This window comes from Kogia breviceps, chromosome 9, assembly GCF_026419965.1.
Source record: "Kogia breviceps isolate mKogBre1 chromosome 9, mKogBre1 haplotype 1, whole genome shotgun sequence".
Lineage (NCBI taxonomy): Eukaryota > Metazoa > Chordata > Mammalia > Artiodactyla > Physeteridae > Kogia > Kogia breviceps.
Window position 1 is genome coordinate 69,292,270 of NC_081318.1, and position 14,273 is coordinate 69,306,542.

The 14,273-nt window shown below is 36.7% G+C and overlaps 1 protein-coding gene across 4 annotated transcripts in view; it reads right to left on the bottom strand.

Annotated features, from left to right (window-relative positions):
• The window catches only part of CRPPA (CDP-L-ribitol pyrophosphorylase A), a 327,279-nt gene that overhangs the window by 208,138 nt on the left and 104,868 nt on the right, over positions 1 to 14,273 (bottom strand). For all 4 annotated transcript variants that reach the window (XM_059074968.2, XM_067042599.1, XM_067042597.1 and 1 more), the window contains exon 4: positions 5,745 to 5,849. In XM_059074968.2, coding sequence (XP_058930951.1) covers positions 5,745 to 5,849 — 105 coding nt within the window. The remainder of the gene's footprint in view (positions 1 to 5,744; positions 5,850 to 14,273) is intronic.

Here is a 14,273-nt window from a genome sequence, read left to right on the forward strand (position 1 = left end):
TGTAAAACAGTTATACTCCAATAAAGATGTTAAAAAAAAAAAAGAGAAGCCACTGCAATGAAAAGCCAGAGCACCGCGAGGAAGAGTAGCCCCTGCCAGCCCCCCCGTGGCAACTAGAGAAAGCCCACGCACAACAACAAAGACCCAACGCAGCCATAAATAAATAAGTAAATATTTATTTATTTTACCAAATAAAGACAAGGCTGCAGAGCTCAAGACAGACAGGAAGCAAGGCCTAGAGCAGAGCCACATGGGGGCTTCGGGGGCGATAGAAGAGGTTGTGAAGTCGGGGCTCGCACAACACAAACCCACACACACACCTGTGGTAGAGGCCTCCTGTCATGTCAGTTACATCCACTCATTCTTTTAAATGCCTCTGAACACCTTCTAACCCCGGCCTTCAGCCAGGCAATGGGGACACAGCTACCTCTCATGGTATAGAATATTAATATTAAATATTTAAATATTAAAAAAACATTTGTTTCCATGAAAACCCAAAGTTAACTAGATGTCTGAAATCATCACTCAATATTTGCAATTTAAATGAGAAAAGCCTTTTTTTTTCCTATAACTGTCTGCTATGTAAGGTAAATTCAAATCAGAAATTAACAGGAAGATGCCTAATTACCATAGCTGATTTTTTATTCCTCCTGCTTTGAGAGATAAAACCGCATTCCAAATTTAAATAGAATAATTGTGAAAGTACTTTATTCTTTTTTCCAAATAAATCTATCTTAACAATGGGTTTTTTAAATGAAAGAAACTTGGTCTCAAATACTAAAATGATTTTTCTAGCATATTTGCAAGACAACATTTTTGCACTGGAATCAGTGTTATGAATAAAATACATGAATTATTACCTAAAGGTCCTTTCTACACTAATATTAAATAAGTAATTGTATAAACAAGAAAGACGTCAAAATTTGAACTGTGCCCTCTGCAGTGAAAGCGCAGAGTCCTAACCACTGGACCGCCAGGGAATTCCCCTAAAATTCACCTTTTTGCCTACATTTTCTTGTTGGCTGTGGATATGTACTATACACAGATTAAAGTTTTTGATGTTTATTTAATATTTTCTACATAAAGCCTTATTGAAAACCAACTATAATTCTCAACAAACACTGACTTAAGGAAAATAAACTACAAAATATTTCTGACAAACTTATAAAGTACTGGGTTGAAAAACAGCCTTCTGTTTTTCTAAATAAAACAGCTGCCATATTTCAAAGGGAAGAGTACTGAAAATGTTTTAATTCTGAATTGATGACTGTTTTTCTGTCAAGCTTTTACAGTAATATGGATTGTCCTTTCTTTATTTTTAATTTTATGAAAAGTTTAATAATCAGTTTTGAGATTGATTTTCTTCTGTAAGTATGATCTGCAGGTTTTCTTTGACCTTGCTTAATACCTCAATATGGAAAACAGTTACTTTAAAAAAAAAAAAAAATCAGCCGTAGTGATAGAAGAGCCTCAATCCTCTGATTCACTGGTTTTCACACTGTGCTCCTTAGAGCTCAGGGGCCACCGGAAGACCAGTGTGGAAGCTCTGTGCAGCTGACGCTCAGAGCCCCACATCTGCTACTCACCTAGTTTAACTCAGTTTTTGCCTGTTTTGTTTCACTGTGCTTCTGTGCAATATTTCATCTAAGTATTTAGCTTTAAAAATATTTATATTCAGTGGAAGAGAAACCTGAATCTGAGAGCCACAGAGATAGTTGCCTTTAACTCCTAGGCCAAAGCACTCTCAGCTACCTCAAGGTGAGTTCCACAGGACGCTATTATACCTGCTTTGTCTTGCTCTGCGTTGACAATATGGTGAATTAAAGAGACTTCTCAGAGCCAAGTCCAGTTGGCCACCATCTTACATAAATCAGAGTACACTTAATGTTCTTCCATCTTTCACCTCATAAGAAAATGAGTATGTACTCCAATAAGTAGAATAAAGCCAGAAAATCTTAAATTTCGAAGACAGATACAAATTTAGATTTGGATGGGGATATTATATTGATTTCCAGTTCATCAATTATGTCTATCTAGAAAATGTTCTTTCCTCTAGACTGGATAACTAGATGAAAACCTCTAAAAAGACACAAATTCACCACATTGTATTTTTGAGGTTAAAAAGCAAAAAGTGAGACTATTTTCTTTTGTTTTTAACCAAGATGCTAGAACACTTGAATCTAAAACAAGTAATTCCCATCAAAAGAAATCCTCAAAAGTCAGTCATTTCAATAATGTTGTGATGACACATCAATGCCTTCTAAAGAAGCATTTTCAGACAATGGAATACAGTTAAATTTCTTCAATAACTTATTATGAATCTTTTATGCCTTGAAGACAGTTCTAACACTTAGAAACAAGAAGTCTGTTCAATTAAGTCTTTGTAGTATAGTAAGTGACAAACTCCTTATATTGGGACAAAAATATGGTACAACTATAAATTAAAGGAATGGAGACTAAATGTAGTCTCCTCTTACATAGACTAGATGAAACTTCACTAAAATAAGAGTATGTTCAGTAAGGGCTGGCTAGGCACAACCACTCAGGCAGAGCTTAAGAGCCAACCCCTATTCTCAGGAGTCAGTCCTATATTCTTCTGTGGTTGGTCGCTCTTAGGGAGGGAAAGGAGGGAGAAGAAGGGGGTTGGCTCATTCACAAGGATGTCCTCTACCCTGAATGGTGATGTGAAAAAATTGATGTTTCCTCTAAACCCAGAGGAGCTACTGCAGGAATGTTGGCCTCAAATGTGAATGCCGACTTTTTGCATTTACTTCTGTTTTTTAAAAAAAGAATTTAAAATATAAAATAATAGGCCTCCTGGGATTTCTGGCAGGAGATGAAATAACAGTCCTACATGTAGTCATGAGAAATTTCTAGTCATTCTTCCCAGCACCAGGGGTGAACTCCCTCACTTTCTGAGGGGTAGGGGAAAGTGTCCTGGCTCTGTATTTCAGAATCCTCCTTTCCTTATTGTTTTGTGGTAGTGAAAATTCTCTTGAAATGTGCACTCTCTTCACTGTGCACTCTTCACTGTGTCAGATTTCTGAATCATGTTCCAGGTATTTGGCCTGCCATCCAAGTTCAATGCCAGTTTTAGCATAATTGTACTAAATCTTCTTTCAACTCTGAGTTGTAAAAAGTTGTAGCATAGTTGGAATTAGTATTGAATTAGAACACTTACTTCAATGTGTAGATTCCATTGCTTTGGTTTAAAGCAATGGTAATACTCTTTATCCATGCAAAATAAAACCATAGAATTAAGCTAAAAGCTTATACTAAACACAACTCATACAGTATCATCAAAAAGCTAAACAGGGCTAAATGAGCAGCCAGTAAATATCAAAAATATTTTTTAAAGGTAGAGGATGATGAGACAGGAGGCAGAAGAGGGAAATAGGGAACCTGAAACAACTACATCATTTGCACTCAAAATAACTTCCCTCAATCACAGAAGAAATTTGACCCCTTAAAAAGACCTCAAAACTGCAATTTGAAGGACTTTTTGCCCAATTCACTGCATTACATGCCCTTTTAGAATCCAAGATCCTGGTAAGGTACATCTTTATTCAAACATTCTAAGAGCAGGGATTCCCCACTCCGGCCCAGTTCGGAAAGTGATACTAAGAAAATGATCCCTCTGGGCCTAAAAGGATATCACCCTTTGGCATGTGTATTAGTTTCCTAGGGCTGACATAACAATGTACAACAAACTGGATGGCGTGAAAGAGGAACATATCCTCTCACAGTACTGGAGGCTAGAAGTGTGAAATCTAGGTATCAGCAGGGCCACTGCCCACTCCGAAGGCTTTAGAGAAGAATCCTTCCCCATCTCTTCCTAGTTTCCTGGGGTTGCCAGCGATCCCTCACTTTCCTTTGCTTGTCGATGCATCACTCCAATTTCTATCTCTATTGTCATTGGCATTCTCCACCTATCTGTATGTGAATCTTTTCTCCTATTCTTACAGATCCTATTTAGGGCCGCCTCTTTAACAGTCTGACCTCATCTTAACTTGATTATATCTGCAAACACTCTTTTCAAATAAGAGTGTTTATTCACAAGTGCCAGGGGCTAGGACTTGAACGTATCTTCTGTGGCAGGACGCAATTCAACCCACAGCAGCATTATGAAATGACTCAGGAGGAGAATGAATAGAAGCACTTGGAAAGGCCAACCACAGTTCAGTTCCCTGACATTTGTTGCACATAAAAGGGAAGCAGAGCACCAAGATGTAAGGACTAAAACTGTGATACTGCACTGCTGGTAGAAGCAGTGCAATTTGAGATTTCACTCAAAAACACTGAAATACATTTGTGAAGACAGAGTGCAAACTTCAAAGAAGAGCAGTGTGCTGCTTTCCTTTTACCTGCAGACCTGAGGGTACTTTACAAGTTTAAAGAAGGCTCAGAATACCCACAAGAAGTAGATACTCACACAGCCTAAAACATCAGCAATGAGGCCAGAGAGTGCTGACATGTTAGTAGCAATAAAATGTCTTGAGTTTTTTCCTTTTTTTTTTTTTTTTCTCAACATAGCCTGCAAATTAAGTCTAGCAGGTCTATGGTGACGTGGGTCAGGATCTTTAACAAAATACCTAATTGGTTACTACCAAAATCCTCCCAATTCATATGTATATCACCATCTGAGCCATATATAGAAAAGGATAAACAAAATGAATAAAATGTTTGCCTCTGGGTTGATGATATTCGGATACTCTTAAAAGAGCAATAAGACTGCATTAATTTACTCCACCAGGCAATAATTCAGGCATGTCAATATTTTGTAATCTTAGAACAATTTAAGTATGTATGAGAAAATCTTAGCATGCAGCAAGGCCCACCACGTGACTTACAAAATACCTAATCAACACATAGGGCTTTTTGTTTTGCTTTTATGTCAATGAGGAAATATGCTTTTAGATTCATATAATCTCAGAATTAGGATGAATGTTTACTAACGAGATTTAGTTGGATGCTTTATAAAGATTTCATTCAACATTTCAAAAGCAGCAATACTTACTCAAAACTATGACATGACCCTACAATTCTATTTCAGAATACACTGTTCAATTCAACATATTTCTACCCAATCAAACACAGGAGAGTCACGCTGTAAAGCACTCCTGCCGCAACAGGAAACTGAACTATGATAGTGCAACAACCACTTCATTCCTCCTAAAGAAAGAAGTCTGCCATAAAGACAGTCAAACCTTACTAAAGGAAAGAGCACAATTCCTCTTAGGAGGAGGTGAGTGGTTCTAGCCACCAACCCCACTGGGTCAAAACTGGCAGATATGTGTTTCAACCCAGTTAAGTTGGAGCTACCACCCCAAGGCCTGTGAGGAAATGTTATTTGGGGAAGCAGAGTTGCACTCTCAATCCAGTTGAAGGTAAGGCTACAGAGTAAAAGATTATATGTAAAGAACACACAAAAAAATTGTGAATAAAACAATCTTATTGGTTAAAATGGAATTTGTTTGAATAAATTATCCCAGCGTGAATTTTTCTTGCAACTGAGCAATAGAAATGATACCATATTTGATGGTTCAGAAAACCTAGTGAGACTCAATGCCTTTTATGTATGCATATACACACACACCTTTATTCCTGGAAATACTGTTTCAATATGAAACCAAATATTTTTATACTTCTCTATCTTCTAAAGAACCTGGAAATTGTCTGTACTTGTAGAAAATACGTCTTCAGGAATGACACACCAACACAGAACAAATTACCAACTCCCTTACCTTCCAGAGGTCAGGAGATCCTTCTATAAGTTTAGCTTTGATGTGACAGTATTTTAGAGCCAAATGCAAACACTCAGTTCCAAATTCCAAGTCATAGTCACTACACTGTGTAGAAGAAAAAAGAATTAACAAGTTGAAATATAATTTTAAATAAACTAATCTTTTAATTTCATAATCAACTGTACATAGAAAAGAGCCTAGAAAATTTGCAAACTCTTTAATTAGCTACTGATTAATCAGGTAGATTAATCCTCCCCATGCCCTAAAAGCCAAATGAAACAAATAGAAAGCAGTAATGTTGCAATCATAAGAGTTTTTAACTTCCTGAATAGTTTCAGGTGTCAGATAAATATAATATTTTATTTCCTTTGCTCAAAAACTACATTTCCAAACACATTTGTGAAATGCCTCAAGGTATGACTGAGGATTACCGTATCAGACTTGATTTAACAAACATAGGTATCCATAAAACTCCAAACCCCTTATCTCATATTTATGCTTTCTTATTAATTGGTATTTTAAATATCAATATATACTTTTTAGAGGATATATTTTGATTCTGAACATGGAAATATCTCAGTCTTTCATTATAAGAAAAAAATGTAAATGCCCATTAGATTTTAGTAAAATATAAGTAACATTTTTTAGCATTTTAAGCAGAACCATCAAAATGACCAACACAATATAATTCAGCTGAATAACAGTCACTAAGTACTTATCAAGTCCAAGGTTTGTATTAAGGACCAGAATATAAAGACAAATGAAACATGTTTTGTGTCCTCAAGGAACTCAAGTCTAGAGGGGGAGGTTGATCCACAACAAATATTTTAAAACAGAATGTGATATGGAGCAATAGAGGAATATTTATAAGTAGACCAGGAGATAAAAAACTTAATTCTATATGAGGGTACCAGGGAAGGCCCATCAGAGGAAATGTTCTCTGATCTCATTCCAAAGACTGAATAAAACTCAAGCATAGGGATAACCTTCAGGCAAAAAGTGCCAAACAAAGATACAGACGTTGCAGACATCTGCTGGATTTGCATTTTACAAAGAGCATTTCCATATAAGACAGACTGCAGGAAGGAAGCAAACACGAATATGACATTTAGCACCCTTTGCCAATCTTTATTGTACTGGGGGTTATGAAATGCCAAATTTTAATGATTTATGAAGTTAATGTACAAGAAAATATAACCATCAAGTTTACCCAGAGTCCCAAATTAATCAGAACAGTCTCAGCTTAAACTTTCTATACTGATATACTACATAACATGACATTTATTAAACATTTTCATCTTTAATACAGTATTATTTTTTTTTAATTTTTTTTAAACATCTTTATTGGAGTATAACTGTTTTACAATGGTGTGTTAGTTTCTGCTTTACAACAAAGTGAATCAGTTATACATATACATATGTTCCCATATCTCTTCCCTCTTGCGTCCCCCTCCCTCCTACCCTCCCTATCCCACCCCTCTAGGTGGTCACAAAGCACAGAGGTGAACTCCCTGTGCTATGCAGCAGCTTCCCACTAGCTATCTAATTTACTTTTGGTAGTGTGTATATGTCCCTGCCGCTTTCTCACATCGTCACAGCTTACCCTTCCCCCTCCCCATATCCTCAAGTCCATGCTCTAGTAGGTCTGTGTTTTATTCCAGTCCTACCACTAATCTCTTCATGACATTTTTTTTCTTAGATTCCATATATATGTGTTAGCATTCGGTATTTGTTTTTCTCCTTCTGACTTACTTCACTCTGTATGACAGACTCCAGGTCTATCCACCTCATTACAAATAACTGTTTCATTTCTTTTTATGGCTGAGTAATATTCCATTGTATATATGTGCCACATCTTCTTTATCCATTCATCTGTTGATGGGCACTTAGGTTGCTTCCATGTCCTGGCTATCGTAAATAGAGCTGCAATAAACATTTTGGTACATGACTCTTTTTGAATTATGGTTTTCTCAGGGTATATGCCTAGTAGTGGGATTGCAGGGTCATATGGTAGTTCTATTTGTAGTTTTTTAAGGAACCTCCATACTGTTCTCCATAGTGGCTGTATCCATTTACATTCCCACCAGCAGTGCAAGAGTGTTCCCTTTTCTCCACACCCTCTCCATTTATTGTTTCTAGATTTTTTGATGATGGCCATTCTGACTGGTGTGAGATGATGTCTCATTGTAGTTTTGATTTGCATTTCTCTAATGATTAATGATGTTGAGCATTCTTTCATGTGTTTGTTGGCAATCTGTATCTCTTCTTTGGAGAAATGTCTATTTAGGTCTTCTGCCCATTTTTGGATTGGGTTGTTTGTTTTCTTGTTACTGAGCTGCATGAGTTGCTTATAAATTTTGGAGATTAATCCTTTGTTAGTTGCTTCATTTGCAACTATTTTCTCCCATTCTGAGGGTTGTCTTTTGGTCTTATTTATGGTATCCTTTGCTGTGCAAAAGCTTTTAAGTTTCATTAGGTCCCATTTGTTTATTTTTGTTTTTATTTCCATTTCTCTAGGAGATGGGTCAAAGTGTTCTGCCTATGTTTTCCTCTAAGAGTTTGATAGTGTCTGGCCTTACATTTAGGTCTTTAACCCATTTTGAGTTTATTTTTGTGTGTGGTGTTAGGGAGTGTTCTAATTTCATACTTCTACAGGTAGCTGTCCAGTTTTCCCAGCACCACTTATTGAAGAGGCTGTCTTTTCTCCACTGTATATCCTTCCCTCCTTTATCAAAGATAAGGTGACCATATGTGTGTGGGTTTATCTCTGGGCTTTCTATCCTGTTCCATTGATCTATATTTCTGTTTTTGTGCCAGTACCGTACTGTCTTGATTACTGTGGCCTTGTAGTGTAGTCTGAAGTCAGGGAGCCTGATTCCTCCAGCTCCATTTTTCGTTCTCAAGATTGCTTTGGCTATTCGGGGTCTTTTGTGTTTCCATACAAATTGTGAAATTTTTTGTTCTAGTTCTGTAAAAAATGCCAGTGGTAATTTGATAGGGATTGCATTGACTCTGGAGATTGCTTTGGGTAGTAGAGTCATTTTCACAATGTTGATTCTTCCAATCCAAGAACATGGTCTATTTCTCCACCTATTTGTATCATCTTGAATTTCTTTCATCAGTGTCTTATAGTTTTCTGCATACAAGTCTTTTGTCTCCTTAGGTAGGTTTATTCCTAGATATTTTATTCTTTTTGTTGCAATGGTAAATGGGAGTGTTTTCTTAATTTCCCTCTCAGATTTTTCATCGTTAGTGTATAAGAATGCAAGAGATTTCTGTGCATTAATTTTGTATCCTGTTACTTTACCAAATTCATTGACTAGTTCTAGTAGTTTTCTGGTAGCATCCTTAGTATTCTCTATGTATAGTATCATGTCATCTGCAAACAGTGACAGCTTTACTTCTTCTTTTCCTATTTGGATTCCTTTTATTTCTTTATTTTCTCTGATTGCTGTGGCTAGAACTTCCAAAACTAGGTTGAATAAGAGTGGTGAGAGTGGGCAACCTTGTCTTGTTCCTGATCTTAGTGGAAATGGTTTCAGTTTTTCACCATTGAGAACAATGCTGGCTGTGGGTTTGTCACCGTGCCTTCTACTTGCAATGTCTGCACAGGCTCATCTAGTAGTATGCAAGTGAGATCAACCTACAGTAAAAAAAAAAAAAAGAGTTCTCTCCTAACACATGGTTAAATCCCAAAGATGACTAGCAATAACCCTTTTCCTGCCTCTTTCCAGATGCAAGATATTGAACACATTCATGGACAGCCATAAAAGCGCCTACAAAGTGCATACTAAGAGGAACCCACAGGAACAGCTACTTCCTTTGTATCTCAGGGATGAGAATTACTTGATGTTGTGCTCCTGCCATTCACGTGACGTAACAGCCAAGATGACAACAGCTTACAAACTGCATGAAGTCTTCAGGATTCCTACTGACAGAGCCAACAGGAAACAAGGAAAATGATGGAACAAGTACTTATGAAATATATACTAGAAACAGATACTGAGGCATCTTGGCAGAAATAGTCTGAAGCTGTTAGTCACTGTATAGATTAATATTACAACTATTTACAGGGTTTTTTTGCATTAAACCTTGCTTCTACAGTTAGCTAAAAAAAAAAAAAAGCATGCTTAATAACAAATTAAATTCTGAATGCTTTTCTTAAGAACATGGATGAAGATTTGTACTTCTGCCTAGGATATGGAAAGCTGACAAAAATGATGCTCATTTCAGTACAAAAGAAATAATCAGACAAACTAAAAAAGCAGAACTTTTTCTCAGAACATCAGAGCTGAGGTCACAGGATTACCAAGTAGCCCTAAATCTAAGAAAAGGCATGCCTCCACCAAAAAGGGAGAGAGTGCCATACAGGCAGGTAAGAAGAAATCACCTAAAATTTCCAACAAACTGTTAAATACTGAGTGGAGGAAACTAGGAGAATGTAGAACCTCTGGGAATCAGAGCCACAACAGGAGTTTATACCCACCTGCAGGGTCTTCATCAGCAACCTGTTACTGGGTGCTCATGAAGAGGTGTAATAGTATTTCAGAGTGACTGTGATTTTAAACTCAAGGTAATCACTAAACAAATGCTTTATAGTAAAAAGTCAACAGTGATAAGAGGGAATCATAATATGAGAAATTAATACAAAGGCAGGCAGAAAAAAAGAAAAGGAACAAAAATAAAGCACCCAGCAAGATGGTAGATTTTAATCAAGTAAGTTAATTAATGTGTAACTACACAAAGTATCGACATTATCCAGCATGGGGGCCATAGTGCTATCACTGATCACATGAAAAACACACAAATACATAGGTGCAGAGAACTCTCTGCCTCCCAAAACTTGGAGCCCAAAACAGTGTTAACAATGTTCTCCTCAGGCAGAAGCCCTTATAGCACACTATGGTCAGAGTTCCCCACATACACTGCCGACCCCAGTCACCTTACAGTGAACCTCACCATCAACAGCCCCACTTATTAAATCCACCAATTCCAAACAGTCTCCAACATACACATGAGAAAAAAAAACAGATTTAACTGAAACCCAAGGTAAAACTAAAATGAAAGATAAGGTGAAAAAGGCAAAAAATAAAGTATTTTGTAGGAACTAGAAACTATACAGTTAATAAAGACTTAATAACCCCAGAATGATAGTGTCTATACTCATAAAATATGGATAATATTTAAGAGGATAATATTTAGAAGGGTGGAAAACAGAAAAAGACAATAGATGACTCAACCACAAAGTCCAATATGTTTAAAAAATAACAATAAAAAATCAGGGACTTCCCTGGTGGCACATTGGTTAAGAAACCGCCTGCCAAGGAAACTTACACAAGACTCTTAGATAGCCTCATCCACCAGAGGGCAGAGAACAGAAGCAAGAAGAACTACAATCCTGCAGCCTGTGGAACAAAAACCACATTCACAGAAAGACAGACGAGATGAAAAGGCACAGGGCTACGTGCCAGATGAAGGAACAAGATAAAACCCCAGAAAAACAACTAAATGAAGTGGAGATAGGCAACCTTCCAGAAAAAGAATTCAGAATAATGATAGTGAACATGATCCAGGACCTCGGATAAAGAATGGAGGCAAAGATCGAGAAGATGCAAGAAATGTTTAACAAGGACCTAGAATTAAAGAACAGACAAACGGAGATGAACAATACAATAAATGAAATGAAAACTACACTAGAAGGAATCAATTGCAGAATAACTGAGGCAGAAGAATGGATAAGTGACCTGGAAGACAGAATGGTGGAATTCACTGCTGTGGAACAGAATAAAGAAAAAAGAATGAAAAGAAATGAAGACAGCCTAAGAGACCTCTGGGACAACATTAAACGCAACAACATTCGCATTACAGGGGTCCCAGAAGGCGAAGAGAGACAGAAAGGACCAGAGAAAATATATGAAGAGATTACAGTTGAAAACTTCCCAACATAGGAAAGGAAAGAGCCACCCAAGTCCAGGAAGCACAGCGAGTCCCATAGAAGATAAGTCGAAGGAGAAACAACCCGAGACACATAGTAATCAAATTGGAAAAAATTGAAGGCAAAGAAAAATTATTGAAAGCAGCAAGGGAAAAATGACAAATAACATACAAGGGAACTCTCATAAGGTTAACAGCTGATTTCTCAGCAGAAACTCTACAAGCCAGAAGGGAGTGGCATGACATATTTAAAGTGATGAAAAGAAAGAACCTACAACCAAGATTGCTCTACCCAACAAGGATCTCATTCAGATTCGACAGAGAAATCAAAAGCTTTACAGACAAGCAAAAGCCAAGAGAATTCAGCAACACCAAACCAGCTCTACAAAAAATGCTAAAGGAACTTCTCTAAGTGGGAAACACAAGAGAAGAAAAGGACCTACAAAAACAAACCCAAAACAATTAAGAAAATGGTCATAGGAACATACATATCGATAATTACCTTAAACGTGAATGGATTAAATGCTCCAACCAAAAGACACAGGCTGGTTGAATGGATACAAAAACAAGACCCATCTATATGCTATCTACAAGAGACACACTTCAGACCTAGGAACACATACAGACTGAAAGTGAGGGGATGGAAAAAGATATTCCATGCCAATGGAAATCAAAAGAAAGCTGGAGTAGCAATTTTCATATCAGATAAAATAGACTTTGAAATAAAGAATGTTACAAGAGACAAGGAAGGACACTACATAATGATCAAGGGATCAATCCAAGAAGAAGATATAACAATTATAAATATATATGCACCCAACCAAAGAGCACCTCAATACATAAGGCAACTGTTAACAGCTATAAAACAGGAAATCAAAAGTAACACAGTAATAGTGGGGACTTTAATACGTCACTCACACCAAAGAACAGATCATCCAAAATGAAAATAAATGACACAGAAGTATTAAATCACACAACAGACCAGATAGATTTAATTGATATTTATAGGACATGCCATATCCAAAAGCAGCAGATAACACTTTCTTCTCAAGTGCACACAGAACATTCTCCAGGAGAGATCACATCTTGGGTCACAAATGAAGCCTCAGTAAATTTAAGAACACTAAAATCATATCAAGCATCTTTTCTGACCACAACACTATGAGATTAGAAATGAATTACAGGGGAAAAAACGTAAAAAACAAAACAAATGGAGGCTGAACAAAACGTTACTAAATAACCAAGAGACCACTGAAGAAATCAATGAGGAAATCAAAAAATACCTAGGAACAAATGACAATGAAAACACGACAACCCAAAACTTATGGAGCAAAAGCAGTTCTGAGAGAGAAGTTTATAGCTATACAAGCCTATCTCAAAAAGCAAGAAAAATCTCAAATAAACAATCTAACCTTACACCTAAACGAACTAGATAAAGAAGAACAAACAAAACCCAAAGTTAGCAGAAGGAAAGAAATCATAAAGATCAGATCAGAAAAAAATGAAATAGAAAGAAAGAAAACAATAGCAAAGATCAATAAAACTAAAAGCTGGTTCTTTGAGAAGATAAACAAAATTGATAAACCACTAGCCAAACTCATCAAGAAAAAGAGGGAGAGGACTCAAATCAATAAAATTAGAAATGAAAAAGAAGGTACAACAGACACTGCAGAAATACAAAGCATCTTAAGAGACTATTACAAGCAACTCTATGCCAATAAAATGGACAACCTGAAAGAAATGGACAAAGTCTTAGAAAGATATAACCTTCCAAGACTGAACCAGGAAGAAACAGAAAATATGAACAGACCAATCACAAGTAATGAAACTGTGATTAAAAATCTTCCAACAAACAAAAGTACAGGACCAGATGGCTTCAAAAGTGAATTCTATCAAACATTTAGAGAAGAGCTAACACCCATCCTTCTCAAACTCTTCCAAAAAATTGCAGAGGAAGCAAAACTCCCAACTCATTCTATGAGGCCACCATCACCCTGATACCAAAAGCAGACAAAGACGTCACAAAGAAAGAAAACTACAGGCCATTAGCACTGATGAACGTAGATGCAAAAATCCTCAACAAAATACTAGCAGACACAATCCAACAGCACATTAAAAGGATCATACACCATGATCAAGTGGAGTTTATTCCAGGAATGCAAGGATTCTTCAATATACAGAAATCAAACAATGTGATACACCATATTAACAAATTGAAGAATAAACACCATAGGATCATCTCAATAGATACAGAAAAAGCTTTTAACAAAATGCAACACCCATTTATGATAAAAAACTCTCCAGAAAGTGGGCATAGAGGGAACCTACCTCAACATAATAGAGACCATACACCACAAACCCTCAGCAAACATCATTCTCAATGGTGAAAAACTGAAAGCACTTCCTCTAAGATCAGGAACAAGACAAGGATGTCCACTCTCACCACTATTATTAAACATAGTTTCGGAAGTCCTAGCCATGACAATCAGAGAAGAAAAAGAAATAAAAGGAATACAAACTGGAAAACAAGAAGTAAAACTGTCACTGCAGATGACATGATACTATACATAGAGAATCCTAAAGATGCCACCAGAA